General features: G+C 46.8%; 3 protein-coding genes and 1 non-coding gene across 4 annotated transcripts; 2 read left to right on the forward strand and 2 right to left on the reverse strand.

Annotated features, from left to right (window-relative positions):
- Positions 1-1,627: 1,627 nt before the first annotated feature.
- On the reverse strand, positions 1,628-1,701 carry E1B28_012721. The gene has a single exon. It is a non-coding gene; the product is annotated as a tRNA-Asp (tRNA).
- Positions 1,702-4,798: 3,097 nt separating this feature from the next.
- E1B28_012722 (uncharacterized protein) lies at positions 4,799-6,937 on the forward strand (the record flags this gene model as incomplete). Its single annotated transcript, XM_043157859.1, has 6 exons — positions 4,799-4,963; positions 5,016-5,408; positions 5,469-5,520; positions 5,581-5,943; positions 5,997-6,075; positions 6,128-6,937. Exons 1-6 carry the CDS (start codon positions 4,879-4,881, stop codon positions 6,935-6,937), a joined length of 1,782 nt encoding a protein of 593 aa, XP_043005227.1. The 5' UTR covers positions 4,799-4,878.
- On the reverse strand, positions 6,157-10,077 carry E1B28_012723 (uncharacterized protein). The gene is made up of 13 exons (XM_043157860.1): positions 9,976-10,077; positions 8,995-9,905; positions 8,853-8,946; positions 8,780-8,802; positions 8,688-8,717; positions 8,543-8,636; positions 8,393-8,492; positions 8,312-8,340; positions 8,088-8,256; positions 7,965-8,035; positions 7,689-7,912; positions 7,504-7,629; positions 6,157-7,441 (listed from the first exon to the last, which is right to left on the reverse strand). The coding sequence occupies exons 2-13, from the start codon at positions 9,773-9,775 to the stop codon at positions 7,173-7,175; spliced, it is 2,010 nt and encodes a 669-aa protein (XP_043005228.1). The 5' UTR covers positions 9,776-9,905; positions 9,976-10,077; the 3' UTR covers positions 6,157-7,172.
- Positions 10,078-10,160: 83 nt separating this feature from the next.
- E1B28_012724 (uncharacterized protein) lies at positions 10,161-15,548 on the forward strand. Its single transcript, XM_043157861.1, has 20 exons — positions 10,161-10,419; positions 10,480-10,525; positions 10,592-10,680; positions 10,735-10,764; positions 10,822-11,146; positions 11,198-11,605; positions 11,658-11,930; positions 11,990-12,204; positions 12,265-12,646; positions 12,705-12,760; positions 12,816-12,857; positions 12,924-13,070; positions 13,124-13,258; positions 13,316-13,362; positions 13,431-13,450; positions 13,509-13,611; positions 13,661-13,983; positions 14,040-14,209; positions 14,265-14,545; positions 14,597-15,548. Exons 1-20 carry the CDS (start codon positions 10,372-10,374, stop codon positions 15,249-15,251), a joined length of 3,795 nt encoding a protein of 1,264 aa, XP_043005229.1. The 5' UTR covers positions 10,161-10,371; the 3' UTR covers positions 15,252-15,548.
- The last annotated feature ends 425 nt before the right edge of the window (positions 15,549-15,973 follow it).

Raw genomic sequence — 15,973 nt, forward strand, 5'->3', positions numbered from 1 at the left:
TCCTAACCCTTAACTTCACCAAGTTAAACTTGTCTCAAGTCCCTTAAGCAAAGTGAGTCATGGACTACTGTGCACCATGCTAACAAGCATTCTGCCTGCTTTCAACATAGGAGTCGTGCACTTTGCACACTCACTACGACTATCAGGACCAGGTTGGGATTAGAGGCAAGATGTATATAGTTAGATTATCTGCTTGTACAGTAGGTTGGTGAATGTTAATGGTGATCTTTGCAAAAGCAAGGGGTGCTTGGGTAGTGTCTTTGAGGGGTTTGATGCTTGTAACAATGTTACAAGGCTGTAATTAAGGTTGTTCACACAGTGAGTGGGCTGGTAAGGTTGAATATCATATATTCAGTAGTAAAAACAAGGTAAGAGTTCAGAAGAGAGGTAACTTGGGGGTAAAAGGGTACAAAAAATATCTAGGCTGAGGTTTCGAGAGGAAACCTCAGGGCTTTTATGCTCTACATTTATGTAAATAGGTACAAAGAAATAAAGGTGAGGTGTACTCTCAGCACAAGCATTACTTGAGAGAATTTAGTAATGAAAAGCTGCCGGGATGAGGTGTACACTCAGAAAAGGGGTTTTCTCGGGAAAATTAATAAAGGGGTACTCAGGAAATGAAGGAGTACTCAGCGAGGCTGTACAGGCTGTGTTAGTGTTCTCATCAGTTCAGGCTAGTGCCAGTTTGAAACCGAACTGTGAACTGAATTGCCGAAATGGTTCCATAAATGGTTTGCCGAAAAAACCAAATATAGAACAGTTTCGGCCCGAGAAACCATGTTTTCAAACCACATGACCCAGTGGATCACTTGTACCTATTAGTCACAAGAAATGTCACATCAGAATACCATCACTGTCACATCAAAGTGGTGCTATTTGCCATCATTGTCACAAAAAGTCGTCAAAAAGGTTAATATATTTTTCTGGGAAAAATTTACTCAGGAACTGCAGTTTAACCGTTTGGGTCAGGTTTTCGGCCCAAACCGTGTCCCTGAATGGTTCCTGCCGACCCATCAAAGCCCAAACTGGTACAAACTGCACCGAACCGAACCGAACGCACCGACGATAACACTAGGCTGTGTGTATAGCCGAATTGAGTGGGGTTTGTTGGTAAAAAATTGTGAGGGGACTGTCCATTGGTTAGCATGCTTTGGCAGGCCAGAAAAGTGAACAGTTTGTAACACCGAGCTGACTGTGCTTTGGAGCCAGACCAGTGCTCTTACATTTTTGGACTTTTATTTACTTCCTTTGGACTGCATGTATTTACAGCCACTGTAGTCTAGTATTTTTCTCTTGTATTTGTCTTACAGTTTCCACAGGGCACTGTTAAATGGACTTGGTAGCCCGAAAGTATTGTAGTATAAATAGGCTGGAGTAACTCAATATATGGTAGAATTCTCTTGCCTTATTTATCATCTGACTGTCATCAGATCCAACATAGAGAGGGCAATACTTCAAACCTTGAATCAGCAGGGTGTCAAAGTTGATTCAAAGAAAATTCACACTTGATTTGAGTTTGATTCATGATGGAAAAATCAAATCAAAGTTGAATTAATCTCAATTAAACATGAATTATTCTACTTTGACGTTAAGATGCCTCTTCACTGAACTAACAGTTTTCCAAAAGTGGCTCTATAGGGATTTAAACCCCAGACCTCCTCATTGATACTAAGGTGCTCTCAACCACTGAGCTATAGTGCCATGTACTTATACTAAAGCAGTTCTACACTTTATACAAGTGGCCCACTGACTCAAGACCGGGGCCCAACCACTGTCAGCACAGTGCACTCAAAACGAAGTGCAGCACATAGCACAGTGAGTGCTACTTGCAGCACACTCATCTTCTGAGCAGCACACCCAATTGGAAGTTATTTTCCAGCTGTGCTGCATTTACCTCTGGGACCCTTTTACAGCACATCTTACTGTGAGAATAACACATGTGACTTCTTCCCCCCAAACCTCGTGCCGTTTATAAGTGAGTGTGGGACACAGCAGCACAGCATTACTTCTCTCCCTCTTACCTTCATCATCCCTCCTCATCATTGTTCACAATGCTCACTGTAGCTCATACATATTTTATTTTATATCTATCACATCCCATTTAGTAGTTAAAAACTACCTACAAGTATTAGAATGTTGGTGTATTGTCTTTAAACAGAAAAGCCAGTAAAAAAAAAAAGTTGTACCACTTTTTTTTTCTTTTTATCACCACTACTGTTACATAGTGACTTGTCACCTACTAGTACATTTTCCAAAATTTTTGTGTATAAATGTATGTCACACTAACCCTTTTACAGCACACCCAGAGGTAAATGCAGCACAGCCGGAAAATAACTTCTGATTGGGTGTGCTGCTCGGAAGATGAGTGTGCTGCAAGTAGCACTCACTGTGCTGCTGTGCTGCACATTGTATAGCCCCATCAAGACCCTACAGACCATATTCTATAGGGTGCAGTGGATACCCAACATTGCTATATTAGGAGCTTATTTGTGGCTACCCCATTAGTAGGTACATCATCTCCTCAACACAACAGATGTTGACCTCCTGGTCAACTGAAAGTCAATGAACAGTGTTATCAATTGGGCCACAAGTGAGTTAAGCCATAGAAGGCTTGTTTTCCCCTGTGGTGGTCACCAGATAATAACGCTTGGAACACCCTACTAATGCAACAGACAGAATCAGCGGTATGACATCCATTTTCTTTCAGCACCTCTCGTAGATAGTCAATTCTGTGATTAAAATTAGGGAAATAGATGTCTTGGTCCATTGATCATATGGGAAAATGTTGAGGTCTTCCGGCCTTGGACTGAAAATGAACAGAATAGCCTGCATAGATTTATTGTGCACCTACATGTGAAGACAGAGCGAGAGCTCATGAAATCATCAGCAAAAATCCGGCCACGCTGCCATGCCACTGTATACCTCGGGATCCATTGTCTGGACCACGATCCGAGGTACCAGGTGGCAGGACCATTTAATACTACTCGAGGGTTTGTGAGAGTCTTGCGACACTGTCGCAACATATTCGCAAGACTGTCGCCCACAGAAAAATTCGTTGTCACACCTGAGGGGGTTTTCAACAAATTTTGGTCCATCGCATCGTGTTGTAGGGCATATTGAGGCATTACAGGTGTTGCAGCGTGTTCGGAGGGTTGTAGCCAGTCATGGGGGTTGGAGTGGATTATGAAATGTATCAGTGAGTTGCAGAGGTTTCAATGGCTGCAACCCTTGAAGCCAGTAATAGTAGATACCAGCCATCAGATACAATTTGAGACTACAATATCCACAAAAATAAAATAAAATTACAGTGCTTGCAAGAGGAATTAAAATGAATACATTCATTCTAGGTACAAACAAACATATATGTATATAGTACACTAAAGTGGTCGAGTATGTACTCCTCAAAGACATCTGACACCAACGCCGTCTACAGCTAGGGAAAGTATATCAGTGAGGCAGCAATTGGGAAATTCGAACACGACTTACCAACAATAACCCGCCCAGATCGAGAGCGCTGACAATACAATCAGCAACAGCAAGACTGAAGTGAAAGAAAGGAATACATACCTAATAGAGCCGTGAGGAGTGCAGAGCTGCAAGGCCAGGGGCTGCAACGAAACTTCTATTCAAGCGGATGCGTCGAGATGGGGCTTTATCTGTAGCACGAGCCTGGAAGGTGGGAACTCTAAAACCAGCGCATATACCATTAAAAAACTCGGAATATACAACAAAAAAAGAAATAAAACGCACGCCATGGTGACAACTCATGATTGCCTTGTCCTTCAGCTTAAAACGACTTCTATTTATCTTTCTTGTTGAACTGACAGGATAAGTGACTACTCAGAGCGATTGATCTGGGATCACAGGCGGGTTGGGGGCGGTGATGTGGGCAGTACAACTTGTAGTAATGTTAACAACCACTGTGATGTCGATGCGGTCTGTGGGGAATGTGTAAAAAAAACCAATTGTTAAAAAGGGTAGTGAGTGGGGTTGGGGGAAAAGACGTACAGTTACTCGGCAAGATGGGGGAGGGAAGAAAGAGGTGAGGGACAGGAGACAGAGGTGGGTGAGGAATTTATAGGACGTTGAAGTTTGTCGGGATTTGTCGCTCTGACAAACTTTTTCTTAGTATGGGAGGAGGTGGTCAATTGCACCATACGTCATCTGGATATTCGCCGAGGAAGGAGAGTATAGGAGTGGCCTTCAAAGTTGTGTCGGGTGGAGGAGGCGATGGTTTGGCGATGGTGGTAGGGGGAAAAGAAGCGTGGGAAATTTGGTGTGGACTGCCCAGTTGTCCTTGACAATCGGACAGTCACTGTAAACGTCGTAAACGCCGGTCGCCCCGGGTCACCCGCCACTGCTAAGTTATGGCCACAATGGCTTACAACAGCCACAACCCGTTATAAACCCTATGACGGGTAGTACAGGTTTTTAACCTTCTTGCGACACTCTCAAAATTCATAACAACCCATGGCAGACATTGAGGTGGGTGTTGTTGAATTTTATATTCATTACAAGACTATCACAATATGATCGCAACACTATCATAATGTCCATTACCCATAGTATAGCGTTACAACGGCCACTACTCATGGTAACGGCATCGCAGCGTGGCCAAATTTTTGCTGATGATGTATCTGGACGTCGAGAAAAACGGCGACACGAAAACGGCGCTTGTAGAGCCGGGCGCCGATGTAGCCGACCTATCGGAGTTTAAATTACACACCGACGATCCCGAGAGGGCCGGTGAACCTTTGCTTCATCTTCCGAGCTGTTTTGCGCTCGAGGAATGAATCAATTTATATTACCCGAGCACACGCATGCAGGCTACCTATTCTCCTCCTTCCTTTCTTCCAGCGACATATATCGGATCACTTCATGTGGCCATTCGAGGACTCTGTACCGGAGATCACAGCTCAGGATGCAGCGAAGAGGCAAGAATACGACTACATTATCGTTGGAGGTATGGATTTTACCATAGCACTCATGTTATCGTTAACGCCGGAGCCTTCTAGGTGGTACTGCTGGCTGTTGCCTAGCATCGCGCTTGAGCGAGGATCCATCCGTCACAGTACTCGTAATCGAACTTGGCAATGTTGCCGACTCCTGGGCCTCCAAAGTCCCTGCCATCTCTGCACACCCTCACAGGAGTGGTTCGCAAGCCGTCCGCTGGAAGGCCTTGCCATTGTCAAACGTTGACTCTAGGGTGCTCGAAGTCGTACGTGGCGAGGCTCTAGGAGGGACCTCCCGTGTGAACGCGATGGTTTATACTCGCGGCACACCGGGTGACTATAATCGCTGGAAGGAAATGGGCCATCCAAGTTGGGGTTACGATCAGCTTGAACCTTACTTTGTCAAATCAGAGAAGACTCTAAGTCAACCTCCCTCGAGCTTCCGTGGCCATGAAGGTCAGTAATCACGCTAGTGCCCTCAGACAGTCAGGATCACTGACTTCCGTCGAAATACAGGTCCATGGGAAAATCGAACATTCAAGGAGTTACCCTATCGAATCCTCCACCAGTGTGTATCCCTTCTTCTTTCAGCGCGAGTCTTTTGTCTGGAGCTGAGTTCTGCATTTAGCGTCGCAAGTGCTACAAGCAGTCTTGGGATTCCTGGTGTCCCCGATATCAACTCGCCACACGCCCCAGCACTCGGATATGCCACAATGGACATCGCCACTGACCATAAGATGCACCGTGCCTCAACCTATCGGGCCTTCCTCCCGCCATCATTGACGCAAGAGCGGAAGTCACGACTATTCATCTGCCCCAATTCTCAAGCAACTCTCATACAATTCTCCAATTCAACTTCTGGGAGGCCCAAGGCGGAAGGCATTCGTTTCCAGGACGTTAAATCTCATTCCCAAAACTACTTTGTCAAGGCTAGAAGAGAAGTCGTTCTTTGTTGCGGAGCCCTTGGTTCTCCTCACCTTTTACAACTGAGGTAAGACATTTATCAGAATTTTTGTTGTTCATCGTGAAACAAATTCGCTTCAGCGGGGTTGGACCCAAGGCGCATTTGGTCTCCAAGGGAATAAAAGTGGTACGGGATATACCAGGCGTCGGCACTAATCTGGTAATTCTCATGTTTTTGACGAAACGTTTCTCGGCTTAAACACTGTTTATAGAAAGATCATGTTGGAGTAGGCGTCATGTATGAGGTTCCTCTCAACGAGTCTCTACATCTCCTCGAAAGGAGCACCTGGGCTGCCGCCAAAGAACTCCTTAAATATGTCATGACTGGTGGCGGCACCTTCTCGTTACCTTTCATGCAGACATCCCTTTTCGTTCCCTCCCAGCTTCTCGATGAAAACTCTTCCGTGATCCACACCGACAAGACGAAACTGGATTCATCCGTGTCGGCAAATGTTCCAGATATTGAAATTATGCCCGTTGCCTATCGTTGCTCTCTAGACAACACCGTCACCGTCAAAGAAGGGATGTTCTCCTTCCTAATAGCCCATCTCAGGCCCAAATCCTCCGGCAGTGTTCGTTTGGCATCAGCAAACCCGCTCGATCGTCCCGCAGTCGATCTCGGCTACTTTTCAAACCCGGATGACTACGTGGCTATGAGGAAAGCCGTCCGCCTCTCGTTACGCCTCGGAGAACAGATTCGAAGCCAGGGTTATCCTCTCAAGGACCTTCAAGTCCCCGAAACAGAAAACGATGCTGACATCGACCGCTTCATTCGTAAATATCTAGGAACTTGCTATCACTATACTTCCACTTGCCGTATGGGAGCTGAAGATGAAGTTGACCGTCCCGGAGTTGTCGATGATGAGTTGAAGGTACATGGAATAGATGCACTACGAGTCTGTGATGCCTCAATTTTCCCTGAAATCATCGCCACACACACTATGGCTCCTACAGTGGTCGTAGCGGAGAAATGTGCCGATATGATGAAGGCTGCCGCTGCTGCTGAAAAGCAGTCTGAATAGTTCTTCTAGATTTTAAAGTCTCAGGATTTTACATCATAGTTCATATAGATAGTTATTGTAAATATTGGTGTCTAATTTGCAGGACTAGGTATCAGAGTTTCCGCGACTCAGAAGTAACTGCCTCAATTACGTCGGGAGCTCGAAAAGCGAAAAGCGAATTGTGGCGGGAACGGGAAGACAGTTTTGTGGTCCGACTTGAACGAAGGATTCTCAGAGCCTGCAATCAGATTAAACTTCAGGGAATATCCTGTACAGTAGTCCCTTTGACAGGTGGATCACCCGTCACGGTCTCCCATTTTGACCCTTTTTCGACTGCCCAATCGCCATAGCAAGCCCAATCCCAATCCACCGTATCCAACAACTTCTTCTGCGCACGCAAAAAGGCTTTCACTGAGCACATACCGTCCTTATTGGTAGGACATCCTTGAATACTGGAAAGCGGGACAATGCCGTCATTGATAATGATTCTGATTTGCTCCCCTGGTTGCGAGTCGCACGATAAGACTATCAGATGAACAGAGGGGTTAGTTTACGAGGCTTCACGAAAAAAGGGGGGAAAGGCTGACGTTGGAACTGGATGTTTGCCGCGAACGGAGATAGCTGGGACACTCTAAACTTTCTGTTCTTCGGAATATGATCATACGGTAATGGCCCGTCTTGCGCGAAGCTTGTCAAATTCAGCGCAGTTATGACTGTTGGCAACGGTTCGCAGTAAATTCTATATCCAGGGAGGGACGATAGGTGTACTCACCGTTTGCAATTAGCTCTTCATGTGTGGCATCCACGTATAGGCTCTGGTTGACCGGGAAAGTTCGTATATCGCCGTCGAGTGTGAAATTCATTGAGAACTTATTATCTTTTTCAGTGACGGGTTTATGTTCCAGACGGTGAACCAATTCCTGTATCCAGCCTGCTCCCAGAGCGCATGCGACCGGAGAGCCAAACGCGGATTTGTACCATAACCATAGGTCGGTTCTGGCTCGAGTTTTAGATGGATGATCCAGTGAAGAAAAGAAACGAGACATACGAGTAATCAAACCCTTCCCACTCTTCTTGAGTAAATAATTCACAGAATTTAGAGTAACCGATAGCAACGGTCTGGCTACGGTTGAATTGAAAGAAAAAATGGGATGGAGGTCAGAAGACGCACCTCATATGCGCACATCTGCTGCATAGTATACACATCTTCCACGGTAAGCTCGTATCCCGACAAGTGAGCCTGGAGGCGTTTTTTGGCAGACGACAGATATATCTTGACCCAGCGTTTGACGTACAAGATGCCACGGTCGGCCACAGATTCGCGGTTGGCATTCGGGCAGCTGTGATATGAGGCATAAGCACCACTTCAAGAGGAGCTTAATAGACAGAGCTTACGAGTGGTGAGGTACAAGGGTACTATTGAACTGGAGATCTGACATTAAAGTGGTGAAGTTGGGTGAGGGGAGAAGAACCTACTCCAGCGGCCTCAATGGATATACTCTGCTGGTATTGACCTTCGAATGGATAACCAAAGAATCCTGCAGCAAAGTTGAGAGCGGAGTTAAGCATGCGACTCCTGAGTGCGAATGCTTAGCCAGTTCCTGAGCTGAAGGTGGAGAGGCATACTGAGACTCGGTTCTGAACACTGGAATTGTATTAGTGTCCGTAAAGTTTTGTAATAGGAATCCGTATTTAAGGCGCATGGAGATCCCGAGGTCATCTGCAAGACATGAGAAGATGTTACGCGGCAGGTAACGGATCTAGTACGCACAAAGTTGTTGTCGTCCAAATGGCGTGAGCACTGCAATTCCTCCAAATTAGCACCAGCTCCAACGATTCCGTTTATCAAGAATGTACACGGACCTGATTCGCCTAATTTGTATGTCCTATGAATGATTTGAGTGGTTCGAGCAGCCACGACCAACGAATTACGCACCACTCGTTCAAGAACTTCAAGTCGCCAGATGCCTTCCATTTACTGCCCGCTTGATGAAGCCGTCCAGCAAAGGCAGCAGGTCCACCGTAAGAATCTAAAAGTGGTCAATTCATGATCACGTATAGCAGTAATGAACACGTACCTTTAGGATTCGGGTACCTTGCTCCATGTCTATGCAGTAAATGTAAGCCCGTGACTCTACACTTATCAGGAACCTCTGGTCCTGATTCAACTCCAAATGTACCCTTTTTGACACTATGCCAAGGAGAGAGGTTTCCCCACCATTGGAATAAGTCGAACTGATGCTTGTGCGATCCTAAAGACTCTGGAACAACGAGTTGTGCCGCACCACTTTGAACTGGGTAGCTGGGAGCAGTCGCAATGACTGCTGGTTCTGCACCTGTGGGTGTCCCACCAGAAAAGCCAACGTCGGTTGGGAATAGACTAGGGAAAGCGTTGGTCGGAGATGTTGGTGGGAAGTGGTGTACCGTAACCCACGTAGGAGCGACTGCCGCTTCCTGATGGCTGTTCGACTCAAGGACATCGGAACATGACGATACACAAGGTTTGCCGCATCGTGTTATGGCGTACTGTGCGAGTATGCAAGCAAGAATACCCCCTGCGAAAGTACCCGTGATGTGAAGAAGTGAGAAAGAACGTCTTGTGAGCCTGGACGACGTTGTAGTTACTGCTTCGACCTCGGGATCGTATTCTCGATTGGTATGCGTCAATGGCTCGTGCTCATCGTCGTTGTCAACGACGACGTACTCGTACCCACGAGGAGTGTCACTATTCGTCATCGTGGTGGAAGATGAGGGGCAAACAAAATTGACTGTTCGGTAGCACTGGCGGGGCTGTTCACTTCCTCCTTCAACTTGCGAAGCTTTTTTATTATCTCCGATGCACATTCGAAAAAGATTCATCCACCCTACCGGTAGTCCCCAGATGCAAACACACTACGACAATTTTCCTTGACACTTTCACCGAAAACATTGTACAACCAGTTGCATGAAAGATCTTTTGCCAATACACCGTACTGCGCCAAATTCAATTCTACAGGCCCCAGTCGAAAGGCAAGTCATCAGCAACCGTGTTTCAACTGACGAGGCCTTCCTGTGAATACCGTAGTTACGCCCTCGATCGGAGCCGGGTGTTGCGTACACTGGCATGACAACATGTATGAACTATCAGTAAAGCTCCGAAATCAAATAAGCCGGCGCTTTTGTGAACGAAGTTTAATAATTGACGATGCCACGGATGGTGAAAGCCTTGAGGAAGCCTGTGGGAATTTTTTTGGGGGAAGCTTGCCGGGGTTGTGACCTCCAGGTTTCTGCTCTCTGCCCGACCCGAATGATTCAAATCTAGAGTCAGTGCGGGACGCGACTCGACGCGTATTGGTTCTCTTTCTCTACTTTACACATCCATTATCACCTGCTTCACTCTTTTCTCACTCTATTAACGACTATCGCCGCCCAAAGAGGGCTACTTCGTGTTACGACAGGCAAGGCGACGGCCCACGATGGCGAAATCTAACGGATCTGGGGGGTCAAAATCTCTTCATGATTATGTGCGTTCGTTTTGAAGTCAGTTCGAGATGTAGTCTTCTCATACGAATGGATCGCAACAGCAACTCGGCGACTCGTTGGGCAAAGGTGCATTCGGCCAGGTCTATCGTGAGTTATCTTGGAGACATCGGTCGGGACGAACTCGTTATATTGAAGATATTTCCACGTAAACAGGTGCTCTGAACTGGGCCACTGGGGAAACAGTAGCTGTGAAGGAGATTCAGTTGAGCAATATTCCAAAAAGTGATCTTGGAGAGATAATGGTGCGTCCATTATGTTATGACCCCTTTAATCAATCTGACTTGCTGTTTCTCCAGTCGGAAATCGACTTGCTCAAGAATCTTAATGTGCGATATCTCATACCTGCATCCAATCAAAACTAGGCCTCACAACTTTGCATGTAGCACCCGAATATAGTCAAGTACAAGGGTTTTGTCAAGACTAGAGATTTCCTCTACATCATCCTCGAATTTTGCGAAAACGGATCTCTACACGGTATTCTCAAGCGCTTTGGAAAATTTCCCGAGAACTTGGTCGCAGTATACACCTCCCAGATATTGGAAGGTCTCGTCTATCTCCATGATCAAGGTGTCATTCATCGGGACATCAAGGGTGCCAATATCCTCACGAACAAGGATGGGACCGTCAAATTGGCTGATTTTGGTGTCGCAAGTAGTACAACGACAGGCGCAGTCAGTAACGATGCAGTAGTCGGGAGTCCATATTGGAGTACGTACCCGCAAGACTAACTCTGACTCCTACAATCTAAATCCGTCATAGTGGCTCCCGAGGTGATAGAACAATCCGGCGCAACGACCGCATCAGATATTTGGAGTGTAGGTTGTGTTGTCATCGAGCTACTTGAAGGAGCACCTCCCTATCACGACCTTGATCCAATGCCTGCCCTATTTCGCATCGTACAGGACTACTATCCGCCAATACCCGAGGGAGCCTCACCCGTTGTCAAAGACTTCCTGATGCATTGCTTCCAGAAGGACTGCAATCTTCGAATTTCAGCGAAGAAGCTTCTACGGCATCCCTGGATGATATCGGCACGGAAGCAACTGGGTGAACCGCTCGATACCAGTGAAGCAAAAGACAAGTCCAAAACAGCTGGAAGGCCCTTAAGTAATTACAACTACGATGAAGCCGTGTTGAAAGTGCAAGCATGGAATGAAGCACTCAAGTGTTAGTTGTTATTCCCTCTTCTCACTCAATTGTTTTAGTCAAGTCTTCACAGCACCTTCACGGCCTTCAAAGCACCCAAGCCGAGGGCAGCCTCAGCGACCATCCACACCCACGCGTGGAGGGCAAAGCTTGCCGCCTCCCGAGATCCTACCCATCTCTGGTTCGGCAGGCTCATTACCCAGCGTGGGTGTTGCTCCGCGGAAAGGAGGAATTAACCTTGTAGAGAAGATTCAGCCCATGTCGTTTGCGTTGACGGCACCGGAAGAGCAGACCGACAATTGGGACGATGACTTCGAGGAGGGTATCTCATTTACGAAGCTCCAAGGTAAAGTTGAGTTTTCCCATGTGAAACTCAAACTCATGCATTATCTTCCTCTGCACCAGCTCTCGAGCGGACGTCTGCAGACGAAGAGAAGGGTGTTGAGGTCGAATCCGATGACAACGCACAGACTATTAAGCCTAATCGAAGCCCTGGTCCAAATATTGTATCTTTGGCCAAACCTCCCTCAGCGGACATGAATCCGATTATTGAAGATTACTCCGATCTGGCTGCCGCGGAAGACGAAGGTGGTTTAGAGACTAAACTGGCAGATTTCAAGGCAGGACACCTCCTTTCCCTTCGTTTATTTAAGGATCTGACGAGAATCTCTTCTTTTCAGATGAAGAACTCTTTCCGCCGTGGCCTGTTTCATCCTGACGATATCAAGGCTTTTGGTTTGGGCAACGTGTCACCAGGGCCCAAGACGGCACCACTTCCAGACGTTTCAGGACAAGGAAGACCCTACGATAGACCCTCAAGGCCACTAAGCTCGACAATGGAAGCCTCGTTACGGAGAAGTCCGAAGAATCCTAGTCCACCTTCGTTGCGTGGTAGCCACACACGATCATTTTCTTTTGTTAGTTCAGGTTCTGGCGGGTCTGGAGGTGGTTCTATGGGGAGAGCAGAAGCAAGAAGAATGATGAACGTGGCGGAGTTTGACAAGTACGCGGAGGACGACGATGAAGATTACGAGGATGTGTTTGGAAAGCTGAACGGAACAGGTGAGTCTGCTGCTAAAAGGGTCTGATTACACTACTGATTGATTTTTTCATATTTCAGTTTCTGAACACCCCATTGGATTGAAGTTGAACACCAGACTGTCAAATCGTTCATGGGTGAAAATACATATACCTCTTTTACGTTCCCCCTCAATGTTAACTCATGGTTTAGCTCAGGGAGGAAGATTCGGACGAAGAAGATCCATTTGCGGAGGTATAAGCTCTCTCAACTCGTTACAATACCTTTTCGATGGCGTTGATATTCATTCCGAACGACCAGATTGACGAAGGATTTTCTGAAGATGATCTCGAGGCCAACCTTCAGAGAGACAAATATGCTCGATTGTGCAATCAAGTCAACTCGCTCATCGATGAACTAACCCCGTCAGCACCGGATTTCCAACTGCGAGATGCTTGCGATCAACTGGTAGGTGTTAATGGTGTCATTTGCAATTATTTCTCAATTCTGATATCCTTCAGCTCACTATTATGGCCGACACACCAGATATGCAAATGCAGCTGGTGTCATCCCACGGAATGTTGGCTATTTTGGAGGTATTGGAGGGCAAATGTTCTCGAGATGTGATCATGAAGCTTCTCCAGATAATCAATGTCGTGAGTGGTCCTTTACAACCCACCTTCTTCTGCTCAATACGAGCTGATAATCAACAGCTGGTCACGGCCGATGTCGGCGTCCTAGAAAGCTTCTGTTTGATCGGGTACGTTCGCCTCTCAACCATAGCGAGTTTTGTTGACGATATTCGTTTGTTTTCTTGACACGGTTTAGCGGTATACCTGTCATGATGGGTTCGATACAGCTCGTTCATTCAACTTGAGCGTGGCTGAAATTTCTTATTCTCTTCAGGATTCACCTCCAAGAAGTACCCTTCAGAATGCAGACTGGAAGCCTCAAATTTCATTCGACTGTTGTGCAATACATCGGTTCTCACTCTGCAGATGTTCATTTCGTGCGTATCCTCTTGGTTGACCTGACTCAGGGAGATGACATGTTTCCAGATGTCGTGGGCTCAAGGTTCTGGTTGATCTTTTGGACGAGGATTATACAGAGCAAGCAGACCTAGTGGTCCATGCTCTGAATGGGATAGGGAGCGTTTTTGAATTGCAAAGTCCGACGACCAAAAACGACTTTTGTCGTATGTTCATCAGAGAAGGGTTGCTAGATCCGTTGTCCTCCGCTTTGCTGAATGTCATGGGTTCACGTAGCCCGTCCTCGACGGAAATGAACAGGAAGATCATACAAATCCTGCTTGTGTTTTCTCAAGTGTCGCAATCGGATATACATGTGCGAAATGCGCTGGGGACGAGGAAGGTCGTTCGACGTAAGTGTTTCGGGTTTTATCTCCCTCTCAGGCCCTTGACTTTACGATCCTCACAGGTCTACTTCGTGCTTGCGAGCTTCTCGAGCCAGATTGTCTCGTGATGATGCTCAAAGCCGTCAAACACTTGTCAATGAACGTCACTTTACTCGATGTGCTTCAGAATGCAAATGCTATTGAGATTTTGGTTCATATCCTAGAGGAGCAGTCCACCGGTCCCCATAGTGCCGTCAGTACAACCTCATTCTTGTCGTGACTCTCCCCCTGCTGACACTTCGCTGCAGGAAATGTCAAATCATATCTTCCACACTTGCTTTAACCTGTGTCGTCTAAACAAATCGCGGCAAGAAGAAGCTGCTCAAGCCGGTATCGTACCATGTTTACAGAAAGTCATCGAGACGAAATCGCCTCTCAAGCAATTTGCTCTTCCGATCCTTTGTGACCTTGCCAGCGCTGGCAAGAGTTGTCGAACGCTTTTGTGGCAACATGATGGCCTCAATATGTACCTCAAGCTTTTGGACGATCCATACTTCCAGGTTAGCGCTATGGAGTCAATAATATCATGGTATGGTCCTCTTTCCTGTCCGGATAAGTAGTGGATTGACCATATTATTAGGCTCCAGGATGAGACCGCTCGGGTGGAGGACGAGCTCACCAGATCGGATTCTATCAATGTTCTTCTGAACTGCTTCGTCACAGCCAAAGCGAACTCATTTGAGAACCTCCTTGACCTCTTCCTCAAGATCACTCGAATTTCGACCCCGATCACGATAGGCCTTTCCAAATCTTCTGCGTTCTTCAAACGTATCAAAGACCGTATTTCGCACAACACCAAAGCTGTCGTTAGGCTCAACTTACTCAAGATACTCAAGACCGTTTGTGAGGTGCATCCTAACCGTCAGATGCTTGTGGAGAAATACGGACTTTTGGGTGTGGTTGAAGGACTCAGTAGGGGAGGGGGCGATGGGGCAGTGCTTGTCCGAGAATTGGCGAGAGAGATTGTACCTGTTCTTCGGCCTTCGCTGAAGCCAGCGATGGCATCGAAGAGTAAAGGTTCTAGCGGAACAAACGGGAGCGGCCACAGCGATTCGCCTAAGCCGCCATTAGCACCCAAGCGAATGAGACGAGCGGCCTCGGAGACGTCTGCCGCTACTCTAGGTCAATTGGGAATACCCCCGAGCACCGGTAGAGTCGGGAAGCCAAAATCGAGGCAAAAACTGGGTGATATTCCGTGGCAAGCTGACAGCGGGTCTGGAGGTCGGAGGAGTTGATGCGAACGCGCGTTTGCACAGTGTACGATATCTGTTTTATCTTGGTCGTTGACTTATATACGTTTTTCTCGTCTCGTTTTATCATCCGTCGTACGTAGTCATAATCAGACGTACACACACCATTCCTTAGTCTTTGTCGCATTGCACTCAATCTACTATACTTAACATAATTGTTAGCCACTAGGTTCGGGGTTCTAGCTTACAGTTGTTGGATGACATTCTAAAATATCATTATTGGGTGGCCATCGGTGCTACGACAGTTGTTATTAACGCAGGCCACTATCCTGGGGATGACGACATTCGCAACTGTAGTGGAAGAGATACGGATAAGTAAGCAATTATGCAGACATGGTTGTAACATCTGCAGGATCAGGTGGTGTAGAGCGATGAATTGGAAAGCAGATTCGAATATTTACTGAACTTTGGAGGGTGTCGGAGGTGGGGTGGACGGAAGCTTGTCGCAGAGGTCTGAGGTCACTGAGTTTATGCCACCAGGCTAGGTTGATAGTCACAAAATCCCCGGAAGGTTTACTGTATCGGGTTCGTCGGACATGTAGCACGATCATGATGTATGACCAACTCGAGGAATCCGTGCTCTTTGGCATTTATTTGTTCTCAAACACAGAGATTCCCACCGTGCTTGTGAAGTGGGATTCGGAAGTTATCGAGCCAATTCGGTGGATTTGATATTTATACCATGCGAGGTTAGAATGTCTGATCCA

Source organism: Marasmius oreades, chromosome 8, assembly GCF_018924745.1.
Source record: "Marasmius oreades isolate 03SP1 chromosome 8, whole genome shotgun sequence".
NCBI lineage: Eukaryota > Fungi > Basidiomycota > Agaricomycetes > Agaricales > Marasmiaceae > Marasmius > Marasmius oreades.

What these genes read in the sequence shown, in the direction of transcription:
- E1B28_012724 (XM_043157861.1), top strand. Translation starts at nt 10,372, where the DNA reads ATGGCGAAATCTAACGGATCTGGGGGGTCAAAATCTCTTCATGATTAT. An exon ending in AGTCGGGAGTCCATATTGGA is followed by an intron (nt 11,147 to 11,197) that starts GTACGTACCCGC and finishes AATCCGTCATAG; the next exon opens with TGGCTCCCGAGGTGATAGAA. An exon ending in GACGAGGAAGGTCGTTCGAC is followed by an intron (nt 13,984 to 14,039) that starts GTAAGTGTTTCG and finishes CGATCCTCACAG; the next exon opens with GTCTACTTCGTGCTTGCGAG.
- E1B28_012723 (XM_043157860.1), bottom strand. Translation starts at nt 9,775, where the DNA reads ATGAATCTTTTTCGAATGTGCATCGGAGATAATAAAAAAGCTTCGCAA. An exon ending in ACCCTTGTACCTCACCACTC is followed by an intron (nt 8,257 to 8,311) that starts GTAAGCTCTGTC and finishes CTCATATCACAG; the next exon opens with CTGCCCGAATGCCAACCGCG. An exon ending in TGGGAAGGGTTTGATTACTC is followed by an intron (nt 7,913 to 7,964) that starts GTATGTCTCGTT and finishes AACTCGAGCCAG; the next exon opens with AACCGACCTATGGTTATGGT.